Below are 17,419 nucleotides of genomic sequence, written 5' to 3' on the forward strand. Positions count from 1 at the left end.
ACTTTACTTAGTGAGCAAAGTCGGTCTCCGAAAAAAGACATATTGAATATTTTGTGTGTGATTAGAAATAAGTATTTATTTTCTGTCTTGATAATTCTTTAGGTTTTGGTAGTTATTATTCTAATTAATTATTAATTTATCGGAATTTGAAAGAGAACACTGGATTCGTTCATTTTCGATAATTTTTGAAAAATTGAAAGGCCCGAAGCATTTTTCTATAAACTTCTTCATTAAGCATCACATATTGATAACGTAAGATTTTTATGCTAGGTGAGATGTTAATCTATGTATGATTTATAAAAAGTAGACGAAAATGAGGTATTTTAAAGGATTTTGCCTTTGTACAATTTGTACTATTTATACTGTTATTTCATTCAATCAAGTGGTTTGTATTTTGTTGAAACACTTTTCTATTTTATTTCTCATCCCATATATTTGAAGTAAAATTTTTATGCTAGGCAAGATGTTAATCTAAGTATAGATTTAAACAAACTACAAGAAAATATTCAATTTAAAGGATTTGGCCTTATACAATGTTGGTACAATTTTAATCTCTTTTCTTCTGTTGTACAATATTGCTGTCAAACGTGTTTTTGTTCTTATTGATAAACTTTTTCATTTTTCATCCCAAATCGATTAAGTCAGATTGTTATGCTTGGTGATATGAAATTCTAGGTATGATTAATAAAAAGTAGACGAAAATAAGTCATTTTAAAGGATTTTGCCTTTGTACATTTTGTACAATTTTAGACTGTTATTTCATTCAATAATTTTTCACACCTGTCGCCAAAGTGGTTTGTTTCTTTGTGAAAACTTTTCCATTTCTCATCCCATATCGTTGAAGTGAGATTTTTATGCTAGGCAATATGTTTATCTAAGTATAGATTTAAACTAACTACAAGAAAATATTCAATTTAAAGGATTTGGCCTTATACAATGTTGGTACAATTTTAAGCTCTTTTCTTCTGTTGTACAAGATAGCTGTCAAACGTGTTTTTGTTCTTTTTGATAAACTTTTTCATTTTTCATCCCAAATAGATTAAGTCAGATTTTTATGCTTGGTGATATGTTAATCTTGGTATGAATTAATTAAACTGGAGGATAATGTTCATTTTTAAGGATTTTGGCCTTGTACAAAGATGGTACAATTTTAAGCTCTTTTACCCTATTATGCACACACACAATTGAAAAAAATCTACACAATCAATATTGAAATAAGTCGAACTAAAACCGTTTTTGGATCGAACGATCATAGCATTTATTATACTGTAATGTTGTTTTAATCAGAGACCTAGATCTATGTGTCCACATGTATCTATCCTTTTTGAAATAATAATATTTTATAAGGTTTTAACTGTCTGAAATACCAAATTATACAAGAATATTTTATCAGCAAAAGCCTTTCAAATAAACTATTCAACAGCATTCTCGCCGCGATTTGGAAGTTCTTAGCGCAATTGCTTCAATGATCGCGGCATTATGAATTCTTATTGTAGGTAAATAAAATCGAGATTTTATAAAAACATAATTACTCATGTTTCTATGAAACTTAATTTTATGAAAATCGGATCATTATTTACCAAGTTACAGCCGCCTTTCTACAGCGCCGTAACATTTTCGCATAACTTTTCTCGATAATCGTAGCCGTTGCTACTGACGCGTCGCTATCTTATCGCAATCGTGATACACCGGCTATCTCCGGACTACTCCGATTTATTCATGGAATAAATCGTCTGCTGATCCCAAGTGTTCTTATCAGTTTCTCGACCACGTGACCCCGCCGAGAGATAGCCCGATAAGGCGCGAAGTTTCCAATCTGTGTTATCTATGTCTTTGATATATCCACAAACTGAAACTAACACCCTTAATTTATTTCCCCAAATCAAGTATTCATGCTTATGTTAGTTGCAATAATACAACTCCCAGCTATTTACCCTCTGAGCTGTACGTATGTACTCATAAAAGCTCAGAGCATTCAAGAAGAAATAATGCTTTATAATATTGTTCAGTTTGCCCTTTTATGAATTTACTTTGCCATGCCGAAACTATGCACTAACCGGTCAAACACTTAAAATTGAGGCATGTACAAATTTCAACTGGCCTGTAAATTGTTTCTCCTGGTTGGCAAGTCTGGCCTGTAAAATGTGACGGTCTTTCGCCATGTCTGAATTTTTCCATTAAAGGCTTTGGGCTGTCTTTCTAGACTCCTTCGATGCTTGTTGCATGCTAATTAAGCCCAATTTAAGGGAAAGGTTTAAGTTAAAAATAAAAGATGTCTGGCTGTTAAATAATTGCAAATGCATTTGAGCAATTAACATATTATAATGAACAAATATTTGATGTAATAACACACAAGCATGCATTTGATATTAATATATGCAATAAACAGCAAACAAGATATTGTTAAGCTTCATAGGGCTTCGTTCACTGCAACAGTGCTTTAATAACAGAGTTTTAAATATTCATAGACTATAAGAGTATTAAAAATATAATTTCTCAAATAAAATAAAATAATTTTCCTACCTACCTACCCACCTGTAAAATTTAGGGTCGGTAAAGGGCAAACCAACAATATTTTAATTGTGGCCTTAGTGACGTCATTGAATTGTACAAACATTTGACGTCGTTTTCATTCATAAATATTTTGCAAATTACGTCACTGTCATTGAGAACAACACTCATAGAAACTAAATGACATCACATGTGTTAATTCTTCTGAAAAGATGACATGCAACACTCATAGAAACTAAATGACATCACATTTGTTAATTCTTCTGAAAAGATGACATGCTATAAATGTTTTCTTAATTACATTTCTAAACAAACAAATTCTTAGCAGGCGTGGTCATGCCACTTATCAACAAATATACAATTTTGTTGTTTCATTACATTTATATACGTACTACATTTTTTACATTTCTTTAAGAGCCGGATTTAAGTACGTGCATTTTACTGCAATATTTTCTTTATTTATTCGGAACTATTTTCGAAACCTTAAGCTCCGCCCATAATTTATTGCAGAATAACCCACACTTTATTTCCTTCTTTGTCTATAGAAAACAAGTCGCGTGCCGTGTTAGAATAAACATCAGTAGATATTGGCGCCGAATTCATGGGTGCGTTCGGTGAGGTCCTAGCTTAGTTGTGACCGATCTGCATCGTTCGTAGTACAGTCGCAGTAGATTCTTACACATGGTAGTGAAGTCGCGACCCTATTTGCAAGACTTAAACCGAACCCCACGATTCGTCGTAACTCAATTGTACCACTGTAACTGAATCGCAGACTGTCACGAGTCTTCCCGATTCAATAAATGTGAGAAATCGTAGCGAATCGTGGGCTTGTTTTCGTAGTAGATAGGGCCATTAGATATGTTAGTATTGTCTCAAAATATAACAATTTAATAGACATTATCATTTTTCCAACTCTAAATTCATATCCTCGCACATGACGAAGTGCCAGAAGATTGTTTTAGGGCCACACACCACAAACAATATAACCACGCCGACACCACATATGTTTTGTTGTATAAGTTTACATAATGTTTATATAATATACTGAATGTATTATTATTCTTGATGTCATCTCAAAACTTTAGTATTTAGATATACAATTTTGTCCTTGTTTCCACTAATTTTTACATTGTTCGACCTTAAAAACGTTTGAATTTCAGTTTTTGAATAGTTTAAGACATCCTCGACAATTGTTGTAATATTCATTGGAATTAAAGTCACCAAAGTTTTAAAGTAACATTACTACTCAAAATCAACTAAAATTTCGTACAATATTTCGTAAAATAAAGCTAAGTAATTAAAAATCATTGTTCCTTATGGCAATTGCCGAAATTTCAACGCTTGATGAGGTCTGGTAAAATAGATGTTTGTGGATACAAAATGCTCGTTTTTATTATGGTTTTAACATGGTACCATTTTAGTGTTTGTGTGTTGTATGAATAGATATATTCACCGGAAATTAGCATGGAATTTATTGTGTCCACAAATAAATAAAAACGAGCATTTCGTATCTACAAAAATCTATGTAATCATACCACATCTAGCGTTGAAATTGTGGCTATTGCTATATGGAACACTGATTGTTTAGGTTTTAATTTTATTTTACAAAATACTTTATACGAAATTTTCGTTGATTTTGAGCGTTATAGAGACTTTAATAGAATTCATATTTTCAATCGATAACTGTTTTAAATACATGCGCTTAGTGATATTTACAACCGGAAGTAAACAATACCTACCTAAAATTTTAGATTTTATAAGTGAATGTAACAGCTGTAATATTAATCTTAAACATATAGGCTTCGTATTTTAACTTATCAGGATATTTGATATGAACTGTTGAAATATTAACGAAAAATCTAAAATTTTACCGGGACATGGATTGCTTTTCAATAACAGCGCAACTATAATGGTTATAATCATTCTTCAAACATTTAAATGTAGCACTACGATATCCTGTGTTTATTTGAATAAATAAAATAACGTGCATATTTTTACGTACCAATTAACTATAATATATAGTAACAATTAAATATAAGATATTTTTACCTTGCATTTTTAATACATATTGTGTATTTTTCATTAAACATTGAAATAAACATTGCAGAAAAAGTTTCAATATTGCTTATATTCGTTCATATCCGCACTTTTCGGTCATATCCGCGGATATTAGTCATATATGCATTTTAGACGGACCGCTTTTTACCCGGGATACTCGTGATACCTACCTGAATGGGAGACAACTTCTTAGTTACGAAAAGACCGAATATTAGCGTTAAACACCACAGTAACTATCACCTAATAATTAATTGCTTGAAAATGTAAGACTTATTATTTTTGTCTTGTCTTGACCAAACTTTTACAGTTTGATGTGACCATGTGGTCTCATTTGATCAACTATAGTTTAGACCATCATCTTTTTCAAAGGCCCTTTTATTTACAATAGTGCTCAAATTGGTTATCGCCCTTGTTTTGTTTCCAATTAATAACACATCTGATAAGATTCCTGGAAATTGGCAGATCAGTATACAAGTTGAATTTGTTTATTATGACGTCTCTTCACAACTTTCATAGAAATTTTCAAGCAGATCTGTTTGAAAATTATGTATATGAACAATGACAAAAAAACTGAATCTCCTTTGATAGGTAGTATGCTGAATGCATATTCTGCAGCCTGTTAAAAAAACAAACCAATCTGAGCACTTCACTTTCTGATTTATTATGCCAATTATAATGCAGCCAATTGAAATTCATTCTTATACTATTTCCATTTATAATTATTTATGATATCAGTTTGATTATTTCCAACATGATAAAATGCATGACTCAAATTTTACCCCTGTCAAACATAAAAACACATTATACGGCTCCTTATTTTTCTATAGCTTGCCTAATAGCTTTCTCATTGAAGAAAGTCACATCCCCGAAAATACAATTTTTTATTAGCTCATCTATTTTTTGAAAAAAAGTTATGAGCTATTGTCGTCACATTGGCGTAGGCGTCCGGTTAAGTTTTGCGTTAAGGTCCGCTTTTCTCATAAAGTATCAATGCTATTGCATTCAAACTTGGTACACTTACTTACTATCATGAGGGGACTGGGCAGGCAAAGTTAGATAACTCTGGCTTGCATTTTGACAGAATTATGTGCCCTTTTTATACTTAGAAAATTGAACATTTTGGTTAAGTTTTGTGTTTAGGTACATTTTACTCCTTTAGTATCAAAGCTATTGCTTTCATACTTGCAACACTCACTAACTATCATAAGGGGACTGTGCAGGCAAAGTTATGTAACTCTGACTGGCATTATGACAGAATTATGTGCCCTTTTTATACTTAGAAAGTTGAAAATTTGGTTAAGTTTTGTGTTTAGGTCCACTTTTTTCCTAAAGTATCAAAGCTATCAAAGCTATTGCTTTCATACTTGCAACACTTACTAACTATCGTAAGGGGACTGTGCAGGCAAAGTTATGTAACTCTGACTGGCATTTTGACGGAATTATGGGCCCTTTATACTTGAAAATTTGGTTAAGTTTTGTGTTTTGGTCCACTTTACCCCTAAAGTACTTGGAACACTCGCAAACTATCATAAGGGGACAGTAAACGACAAGTTGCATAACTCTGGTTGACATTTTTACCGCATTATGGCCCTTTTTTGACTTAGTAACTTTGAATATATGGTTACATTTTGTGTTTAGATCCACTTTACTTCTAAAGTATCAAGGCTATTGCTTTTAAACTTCAAGTACTTTCATGCTATCATGAGGGTACTGTACCTGGCAAGTTGAATTTTACCTTGACATTTGAATGACCTTGACTGTCAAGGTAAAATTATTAAATTTTGCTAAAATTGCCATAACTTCTTTATTTATGATTAGATTCGATTGATACTTTGACAAAACAAATCTTACCTGACCTTCCACAATAGACTCCACCCAAACCATCAAACAGGCCCCCCCTTTCCGAATCCCCCCATTATTTTTTTTTTAATTAAAGATCATCTATTAAATGACCACCACACCCTCACACTTTACCCCCCACCCCAAAAAAATAATTTTTATGCCCCCAGTAGGGTGGCATATAGCAGTTGAACTGTCCGTCAGTATGTCAGTCAGTCTATGCGTCGGTCCGTCCGAAAAAAACTTAAACATTGGCCATAACTTTTTCACTTTTGAAGATAGCAACTTGATATTTGGCATGCATGTGTATCTCATGGAGCTGCACATTTTTAGTGGTGAAAGGTCAAGGTCATCCTTCAAGGTCAAATGTCAAATTTATGGTGCTGTCCGTCCGAAAACTTTAACATTGGCCATAACTTTTTTAATATTGAAGATAGCAACTTGATATTTGGCATGCATGTGAATCTCATGAAGCTGCACATTTTGAGTGGTGGAAGTTCAAGGTCAAGGTCATCCTTCAAGGTAAAAAATTTCAAAAATTTCAAAGCGGCGTTCTCATGAATCTGCACATTTTGAGTGGTGGAAGTTCAAGGTCAAGGTCATTCTTCAAGGTCAAGGTCATCCTTCAAGGTCAAAGGTCAAAAAAATATATTTCAAAGCGGCGTTATCATGAAGCTGCACATTTTGAGTGGTGGAAGTTCAAGGTCAAGGTCATCCTTCAAGGTCAAGGTCATCCTTCAAAGTCAAAGGTAAAAATAAAATAAAAATTCAAAGCGGCGTTATCATGAAGCTGCACATTTTGAGTGGTGGAAGTTCAAGGTCAAGGTCATCCTTCAAAGTAAAAAAAATTAATAATTTGAAAGCGGCGTTTTCATGAAGCTGCACATTTTGAGGGGTGGAAGTTCAAGTTCAAGGTCATCTTCAAGGTCAAGGTCATCCTTCAAGGTCAAAGGTAAAAAAATAATAATTTCAAAGCGGCGTTATCATGAAGCTGCACATTTTGAGTGGTGGAAGTTCAAGGTCAAGGTCATCCTTCAAGGTCAAGGTCAAACTTCAAGGTCAAAGGTCAAAAAAATAATATTTCAAAGCGGCGTTCTCATAAAGCTGCACATTTTGAGTGGTGGAAGTTCAAAGTCAAGGTCATCCTTCAAGGTCAAAGGTAAAAAAAAAAAATTGTTCAAAGCGGCGCAATAGGGGGCATTGTGTTTCTGACTAACACATCTCTTGTTTTTTTTCGAACATGGTTCAAAAACACAAATAATTTTTTTTATTATTTTATTTTTGACATACCGTCCAACCATCACACCCAAGAATCCCCCCCCCCCCCAATTTTTTTATTTTTTTTGCATTTTTGGAAGACAATGTAATAAATTACCACACCCCCACACTATACACCCCTCTCCACTTCACCCCTCCCTCCTTTGTGATTGAAATTGAGATAGGTCCCTACACCTTTAAAAAAAAAATAGATGAGCACCCGCAAGGCAGTGCTCTTGTTGTTATTTGTGATTCCTAACAAAAATTATCTTTTGAAATCAGTTTTGTTTAGTTTTATTGTGTATCCTCAATTTTATGCATTGACAATGATAAAAATAGGCAGTTCTAAAAAATTGTATTCATTAGATTAGCTTAATGGAACAGAAAACTTGACCTGATTACAACAAAAGTATTGTTTCACAGGTCCTGTTGCCAGAGCAACTGATGATTGGACAAGATGTATATTAGAGACTTGTGTTCTCAGAGAGAATAATCACATGATAGTCAAGATTGCGACCTCCATGCCAACACAGTTATATTTTGCTGTTTTATACATTTTATTACTTTTGTTTATTATACGCGGGACAAATTATAGTTCCACCCTTGACTGTCGGGTGGGCGGCGACGTCCACAGCAGTGTCCGCTCTCTTATTCAAATTTTCATCCGATCTTCGCCAAACTTGGTCAGAAGTTGTATCTAGACAATATCTAGATCATATTCAAATATGGGTCATGCCAGATCAAAAACTAGGTCACGGGGTTACTGAGTGCATTTCAAAGATTTAGCATGGTGTCCCCTCTCTAACTGAAGTAGCTTTCATCTGATCTTTACCAAACTTGGTCAGAAGTTGTATCTAGACAATATCTAGGTCAAGTTAGAATATGGGGCATGCCGGGTCAAAAACTATGTCACGGGGTCACTAAGTGCATTTCAAGGATTAAGCATGGTGTCCGCTCTCTGATTGAAGTAGTTTTCATCTGATCTTCACCAAACTTGGTCAGAAGTTGCATCTACACAAAGTTCGAATATGGGTTATGCTGGGCCAAAAACTAGGTCATGGGGTCACTTAGTGCATTTCAAGGGTTTAGCATGGTGTCCGCTCTCTAATTGAAGTAGTTTTCATCAGATCTACACCAAATTTGGTCAGATGTTGTGTCTAGATGATATGTAGGTCAAGTTCAAATATGGGTCATGGTAAAGTTATCAAGTTGTCCAAAACCTTCAAACAGGCGTATCTTGTGACAGTTTGTTTTTTAAATGACACTCACTTTCCAGCCGTATCAGTAAAAAGTGTTTATTTAGTATTTAAATTCGCTTTATATGTCGACATTACTCCCCGCAAATTTAATAAATGGAGCCTTAATTAGGTTATCCAGCTTAGAAATTTCGCAGCGAGTAAAGTCGAGATATAGAGCGGATATTACTATGAAATAAATGCCAGTAACTTTCTTGCTGGTATGGCTGGAAAATGAGCCAAAGTAAAAAAATAATACAATTTATAAAGGGTATACAACAGCGAAAAATACCTGTCTAGGCATGGACATTGCCATCTTGATAATTACGTGATTACCCCCTCTGTCCTGTTTGTCTGAGCAAGGATGTGTCAAACAGTAATAAATATCATTTGGATTTTTATGCCCCTTCAAAAAAGAGGGGGTATATTGTTTTGCACATGTCGGTCTGTCCGTCGGTCGGTCGGTTGGTTGGTAGGTCCGTCGGTCCGTCCACCAAATGGTTAACTCAAGAATGCTTACGCCTAGGATCATGTTACTTCATAGGTACATTGATCATGGCTGGCAGATGACCCATGTTGATTTTCAGGTCACTAGGTTAAAGGTCAAGGTCACAGTGACTGGAAACAGTAAAATGGTTTCCGGATGATAACTCAAGAATGCTTAGGCCTAGGATTATGAAACTTAATAGGTACATTGATCACGACTGGCAGATGACCCCTATTGATTTTCAGGTCATTAGGTCAAAGGTCAAGGTCACAGTGACTCGAAACAGTGAAATGATTTTCGGATGATAACTCAAGAACATTTAGGCCTAGGATCATGAAACTTCATAGGTACATTGATCACGACTGGCAGATGACCCCTATTGATTTTCAGGTCACTAGGTCAAAGGTCAAGGTCACAGTGACTCGAAACAGTGAAATGGTTTCCGGATGATATCTCAAGAATGCTTAGGCCTAGGATCATGAAACTTCATAGGTACATTGATCATGACTGGCAGATGACCCCTATTGATTTTCAGGTCACTAGGTCAAAGGTCAAGGTCACAGTGACTCGAAACAGTAAAATGGTTTCCAGATGATAACTCAAAAACGCTTAGGCCTAGGATCATGAAACTTCATAGGTACAGTGATCACGACTGGCAGATGACCCCTATTGATTTTCAGGTCACTAGGTCAAAGCTCAAAGTCACAGTGACCTGAAGCAGTAAAATGGTTTCTTACGTATTCACACAATGGTTGAACTGACAGCCCATTTAGGGGGCATGCGTGTTTCACAAACAGCCCTTGTTGATTATTAACATTTGAATTATATATTTAATAGATTAATTAGGAACTTGTGTATGATTGCTAAGATTTCTTTGTCTCTTGTATACAATTTTGTTTTATAGATACAGTCTGAGAAGTCCTTTTATGTTTTAATTGATCTAAAATCAGACTGCATCATATCCTCTATCAATTAACTACTGGAACTAAAGATCTAAAGAGATTCTTGATTCAACACTGTATGATTGGTGGATGCATGATCATTATGATCATTATGATCAATGGATGCTTGATTAATAAGCATTCGTGGTTGCATGATTGGTGGATGCATGATAAATAAGATTGGTGAACCCTTGATTGATGGATGCATGATCAATAAGATTGCGGGCTGCATGATTGGTGGATGCATAATTGATATCATTGACAGAAGCATAATTGGTGGATGCATGATCAATAAGATTGGTGGATGCATGATCAATATAATAGGTTGGCTGATCAATATGATTGGTAGATGCTTGATAAGTATGATGGGTGGATGCTTGATAAATATGATGAGTGAATGCATAATTGATGAATGCATGATTGTTGAATGCATGATTAGTGAATGCAAGATTGGTGGATGCATGGTCAATATGATAGGTGAAAATGCATGATTTGCAGATGCATAATTGTGGAATGCATAATTGGTGGATACATGATTAGTGGATGAATAATCCATACACCATTAACTGTTTTCATCAGAAGTCAAAATATGAATACTTACATTTTATTTTTTTATCTATCAAAATAATGTGATTTTACTTTTGACTGTAGTACAAATAAGTTTCCTTAAAATATTTAGAAAACCAATTAGGAAATATCTACTAATAAATTACAAATATATTTATTTTCTGTCATATTGTAAAGAAAACAACAGATACAAGCATTTTTAGCTCACCTGTCACTAAGTGACATGGTGAGCTTATGTGACCGTGTGATGTCCAGCGTCAGTATGCGCGTGTGTGCGTGCGTGCGTGTGTCCGTCAACAATTTGTTTGTGTAGACAGTAGAGGTCACAGTTTTCATCCAATCTTTATGAAATTTGGTAAGAATGTTTATATTGATGAAATCTGGGTTGGGATTGTATTTGGGTCTTCTGGGGTAAAAAACTAGGCCACTAGGTCAAAAACTAGGTCAAATAATAGAAAGACCTTGTGTTGACAATAGAGGTCGCAGTTTTCATCCAATCTTTATGAAATTTGGTCAGAATGTTTATTTTGATGAAATCTGGGTTGGGATTGTATTTGGGTCATCTGGGGTCAAAAACTAGGTCACTAGGTCAAATAATAGAAAAACCTTGTGTAGACAGTACAGGTCACAGTTTTCATCCAATCTTTATGAAATTTGGTCAGAATGTTTATCTTGATGAAATCTGGGTTGGGATTGTATTTGGGTTATATGGGGTGGAAAACTAAGTCACTAGGTCAAAAACTAGGTCAAATAATAGAAAAACCTTGTGTAGACAATAGAGGTCGCAGTTTTCATCCAATCTTTATGAAATTTGGTCAGAATGTTTATCTTGATGAAATCTGGGTTGGGATTGTATTTGGGTCATCTGAGGTCTAAAAGTAGGTCACTAGGTCAAATAATAGAAAAACCGTCAACAATTTGTTTGTGTAGACGGTAGAGGTCACAGTTTTCATCCAATCTTTATGAAATTTGGTCAGAATGTTTATCTTGATGAAATCTGGGTTGGGATTGTATTTGGGTCATCTTGGGTCAAAAGCTAGGTCACTAGGTCAAAAACTAGGTCCATAGGTCAAAAACTAGGTCACTAGGTCAAATAATAGAAAAAACCTTGTATAGACAATAGAGTCCACAGTTTTCATCCAATCTTTATGAAATTTGGTCAGAATGTTTATCTTGATGAAATCTGGGTTGGGATTGTATTTGGGTCATCTGGGGTCAAAAACTAGGTCACTAGGTCAAATAATAGAACAACCTTCTGTAGACAATAGAGGTCACAGTTTTCATCCAATCTTTATCAAATTTGATCAGAATGTTTATCTTTATGAAATCTGGGTTGGGATTGTATTTGGGTCACTTGGGGTCAAAAACTAGGTCACTAGGTCAAATAATAGAAAAACCTTGTGTAGACATTAGAGGTCACAGTTTTCATCAAATCTTTATGAAATTTGGTCAGAATGTTTATCTTGATGAAATCTGGGTTGGGATTATATTTGGTTAGTCAGGTGAGCGATTCAGGGCCATCATGGCCCTCTTGTAATAATGATTAAGTGCATCATATCTAATTCATGACCATTAAATTATACGAAATACCTATCAAAGTAAGCTGACAGTGGACATTTGCATACACAGTTAAAGCTCAAGACATATTTAAAGATGTGAGTTACACTTAACATCCTCAATTTACATTAACATTTTTAATGATCAGATTTGTATATGACAATTATTAAAAGACAATTAAAGAATTAACTCAAGGTTGAGTGTCAATGGAAAAACTCTAATACTCTATTGGACTTTTGACAAACAAACACTACTGTAACCTGTCATTGTTATGTTAGGACTTTACTATTGTACCAATGGAGATGTAAAAAAAGTTATGACTGTAGCAAGAATCACATTATAAACTTCTTTTTATGCCCCTGGATCGAATGATCGGGGGTATATTGTTTTTGGCTTGTCTGTCTGTCTATGTATGTGTGTGTCTGTGTGTCTGTCACTAAACTTTAACCTTGGTCATAACTGTTGCAATATTGAAGATAGACACTTGATATTTGGCATGCATGTGTTGCACATTTTGAGTGGTGAAAGGTCAAGGTTATCCTTCAAGGTCAAAGGTCGAATATGTGGCTTCAAAGCGGCGCATTAGGGGGCATTGTGTTTCTGACAAACACATCTCTTGTTTAAATGCATAATAACTTGCATGCTGACAAATTTAGTAGAACAATTATATACTATTCAAAACATCAGCAAAGTCTAAGATTCTCTTATACATAAGTAGCTGTAGCCGAAGATATAATCCAACTGTGTTTATCAGTACATATATAATTTCGTACTCTTTCCATTGCCATTTAAAAAAGCAAACTGTGGCCAATATTGATGACAAATTTGATTAAAAGTTCCATAAACACAAACATTCACCAATTTTTGTAAAAGAAAAGGGAATTCAGGACATGTGTAAATCACATACATGTTACTGTCTCCAATTGTCTGATTTTGTTCTTGAAACTTTTTGGTTGTAACTGCCGTATTATATAGTTTTACTGGATCAAACCAGTCTGCAGAATTGGTTATTGCCATTAGGCTTGTGAACATTGTCTATGAAGATTTTTTATTATTGTTTCTCAATTTTTGTTTAGAATCAAATATCTCATTTTCCCATTTGAGAGCTTTGTAAATCGAAATATAAAAAAACAATTAACTCACTGAACTAAATTGCATTTTTTTTATATAATTCTTTGTTACATCGGGCTTATTTAAAATAGTGCTACCTGATGTCATAATTAAACGAAAGTTTCTATAAAATGAACCTATTGACATACACTGCTTTATCTAGATGGGATTAGACATGTCTGAAATATATTAGAAATAATGAGTCCTGTCAGTATCAACAGCAATACTGTATTGTAGTGAAAATACTGATAAATTATTAGTTCTGCTTCTGACATTTACATAATAACTTTCAATCTAATGACACATAAGCCTTCAAAACAGAACAGCAAAGGGAACACGATCTCCAGTTATTTAAGTTTAACTATAAAACCTACTTGTTCCTGCCCTTTTTCCTAATAAAACATTTCTGAGAAGGAATGTTACAATCTTTGTGCGCACTGAAATTTTTTGCAGTTATCTCCTAGATGGTGAAGACGTCAATATGTTTTGGTGACAGAGAGAATGTTTTGCTCCCAAAGGAATTATTTATCCCTGTTGCAGGAGCTAAATTTTGCCAATGTTAATACTTCTGTTGGATATTTACTCTTGCATTGGATTGTATTGGATCAGAATTTCTGATGACAAGTTATAAGCAGATCTTATGTAGCGTTAAAGATGATTTTAGTTGCGTGTGAATATTTGGGAAATGGGGTTTCAATAAAACGTGGCTATAAATTAGACTGCCAGTTTGTAAATGGGTTTAAATGAAAAATAGAGACACAATGTACTTTTTGCAACTTTGCAGAACTGTTTGCAAAACTTGAATGAGATCCTTAAATAGCTTTTGGCGCAAGAATTACCCTGCTAATGTTTTATTTTGTCAACAGTTCTTGATTAGGATACTGGAGAGTTACAGATCTCTTTTAATGGCATAATCCATTGTTAAATGGAGGAGCTGTTGTGAAGACATTTAGTTGTCCATTCATTCTAAGGATAGCACTGCCTTTAGATATTTGTTCTTGAGGTGGTAAAAGGACTTATGAGGGATTGCAAATGGATATTTTGTGTGGGCAGATAAATGAAAATGAATCTGAGGATGATCAGAAGAATGCCTTAATTTCTGAGTAAAAATGATGCACTGAGTTGCCAATAAAGTTAAAAACTCTTCATGATTGTTGTTAATTTTGTTCGGTATTGATCTATTTTATATGGGTATTTGAAAGAATAACACATTAATGGCTGTGAATTGATGGAGAAAAGTGTCATAATTGAAAAAATATTGTGTGATATGTTTTGTTAATTTTGATTTGTAAAAAAATATGTGTTCAGAATTGATGAAAGCAATTTAAGAGATATATGTGGATATACATAAACAGTATTAAGCAAGACAAAAAACAATCAAGAAAACAAATCCTACAAGATTATATTGATGAACATAGTTGGCTGTTCGGTTGCGAATAGTTGGCTGTTCTGTTGCATGTTTCTAAATTCGACTGAAAGCAAAATAGTGGTGTTGAAACCAAGTTTATTTGACACTTCATCATGTGACATTTAGTATCATAAAGATATTTAGTTTTTGTTGACTTTGCATTGACACTGACCATGCATTCATTCTTGTCGCAGATTGCAGCATGCTACAACCATATACAGAGGACTTTTCAGTCACCAAGAAATACAGAGGAGCGAGTCAGCCAGCAGTTAATCAAACTGTGTGGTAAGTGGGGTCTGCATTTGACATATACTCTTAGCTTTTTGATCACCCCAGAAGTCCCATCTGTGTGTGAAAACCAACCCTCTTGTAATGCTCCCCCAAAAGTTATTTTGGGAGGAGCATATAGTCGCCGCTTCGTCTGTCCATGTGTGCCTCTGTCTGTCTGTTTGTTCGTCCCGGCACAATTTTTGTCCGGGCTATTTCTCAGCAACTAATGACCGGAATTCAATGAAACTTTATGGGAAGCTTCACTACCAAGAGGAGATGTGCATATTATCAGCGGGTTCTGGTCGGATGATTTTTCACAGAGTTATGGTCCTTTGAAATTTTCTATATAAAAAATTCTTGTCTCCCCAACTACTGTGCGCTCAAGACGTTTCCTTTTATCTGAATATATAGTGCAATATTGTGAAAAAAAAACCTTTGGGGAGCATCACCCGTCTCCGACGGTTTCTTGTTGATTGCTTCTACTATTATTGCAAGGACGAATAGAGCCCCGTTAGCAAAATTGGATCTTATGACATATGAGACCAGTATAGGTCAAGACCAGCCTGCGCAATTGCACATTCTGGTTAGTAGCTAGCTATTGGCTATAAAATCATGCAAGGTTTCATGGTCTTATTAGCTTTAGCAACAGGTAGCTCCAGACAAGACTGTGTGGATGGGCAGGTTGTTCAGGTGCTGCGCTGGCTTTTAATGGCATACAACCTATTTTCACATTTCAATAATTCAGTGCATATGACATCATTGATTAGATGTTTACTTTAATCTAAGTATTAATTTTTGTTCATGCTTATAATGATTCTTAGTTGCATTGTTACAAACTTAACACCTTTGTCACTGAATGTATGAAATATTCTATTGGTAATATTAAATAAAGATATTTAAGGAATCTAGTATTCGGATATTTGTCAAAAATACATGCAATACAATTTATTTTGCATTAATAAATTACTGATTAGTTACTGATAGCTGATTTTATGTTATTATGTCCCCCACTATAGTAGTGGGGGACATATTGTTTTTGCCCAGTCTGTTGGTCTGTTGGTTGGTTGGTCTGTTGGTTGGTTGGTTGGTTTGCGCCAACTTTAACGTTTGCAATAACTTTTGCAATATTGAAGATAGCAACTTGATATTTGGCATGCATATGTATCTCATGGAGCTGCACATTTTGAGTGGTGAAAAGTCAAGGTCAAGGTCATCCTTCAAGGTCAAAGGTCAAATATATGGGTCAAAATCGCTCATTTAATGTACACTTTTGCAGTATTTCAATATTCAAGATAGCATTTTGATATTTGGCATGCATGTGTATCTCATGGAGCTGCACATTTTGAGTGGTGAAAGGTCAAGGTCAAGGTCATCCTTCAAGGTCAGATGTCAAATATATGTGGCAAAAATTGCTCATTTTATGAGTACTTTTGCAATATTGAAGATAGCAACTTGATATTTGGCATGCATGTGTATCTCATGAAGCTGCACATTTGAGTGGTGAAAGGTCAAGGTCAAGGTCATCCTTCAAGGTCAGAGGTCAAATATATGTGGCCCAAATCGCTAATTTTATGAATACTTTTGCAATACAATGTATTGAAGATAGAAACTTGATATTTGGCATGCATGTGTAGCTCATGGAGCTGCACATTTTTAGTGGTGAAAGGTCAAGGTCAAGGTCATCCTTCGAGGTCAAATAAATGGGTCAAAATTGCTCATGTAATGTCACTTCTGCAATATTGAAGCTAGCAATTTTATATTTGAAATGCATGTGTATCTCATGGAGCTGCACATTTTGAGTGGTGAAGGGTCAGGGTCAAGGTCATCCTACAAGGTCAAACGTCATATAGGGGGACATTGTGTTTCACAAAAGCATCTTGTTTTGTACATTAAAAAGACACGAGTTTAACAAAATGCAATAAAACTTGTTAATGTTGAAAAACATTTTTTCAACTAAATGCATTATTGATGTATGTAATATAAAGGAAGGATTGCATATAATGAATAAGAACTTGCTCCCAACAATATTGTTCAGTTATCTTCTGAATTTTAATCCAGTTAATGATCTGAATAAAATGTTTAACCTCATGCTTATCTGTCTTGGGGCCTGCCAAAACTATTGGCTTCAATCAATACCACTTGACAGACCAATGAATTATCTGCCTGTTAAGAGACAGCC

At 34.6% G+C, this 17,419-nt stretch overlaps 1 protein-coding gene across 8 annotated transcripts in view; it reads left to right on the top strand.

Annotated features, from left to right (window-relative positions):
- The window catches only part of LOC127876683 (cGMP-dependent 3',5'-cyclic phosphodiesterase-like), a 245,295-nt gene that overhangs the window by 142,207 nt on the left and 85,669 nt on the right, over positions 1-17,419 (top strand). For all 8 annotated transcript variants that reach the window (XM_052422071.1, XM_052422073.1, XM_052422072.1 and 5 more), the window contains exon 7: positions 15,165-15,255. In XM_052422071.1, the coding sequence (XP_052278031.1) occupies positions 15,165-15,255 (91 nt within the window). The remainder of the gene's footprint in view (positions 1-15,164; positions 15,256-17,419) is intronic.

Source organism: Dreissena polymorpha, chromosome 4 (assembly GCF_020536995.1).
Source record: "Dreissena polymorpha isolate Duluth1 chromosome 4, UMN_Dpol_1.0, whole genome shotgun sequence".
In the NCBI taxonomy this organism is placed as follows: Eukaryota; Metazoa; Mollusca; class Bivalvia; order Myida; family Dreissenidae; genus Dreissena; species Dreissena polymorpha.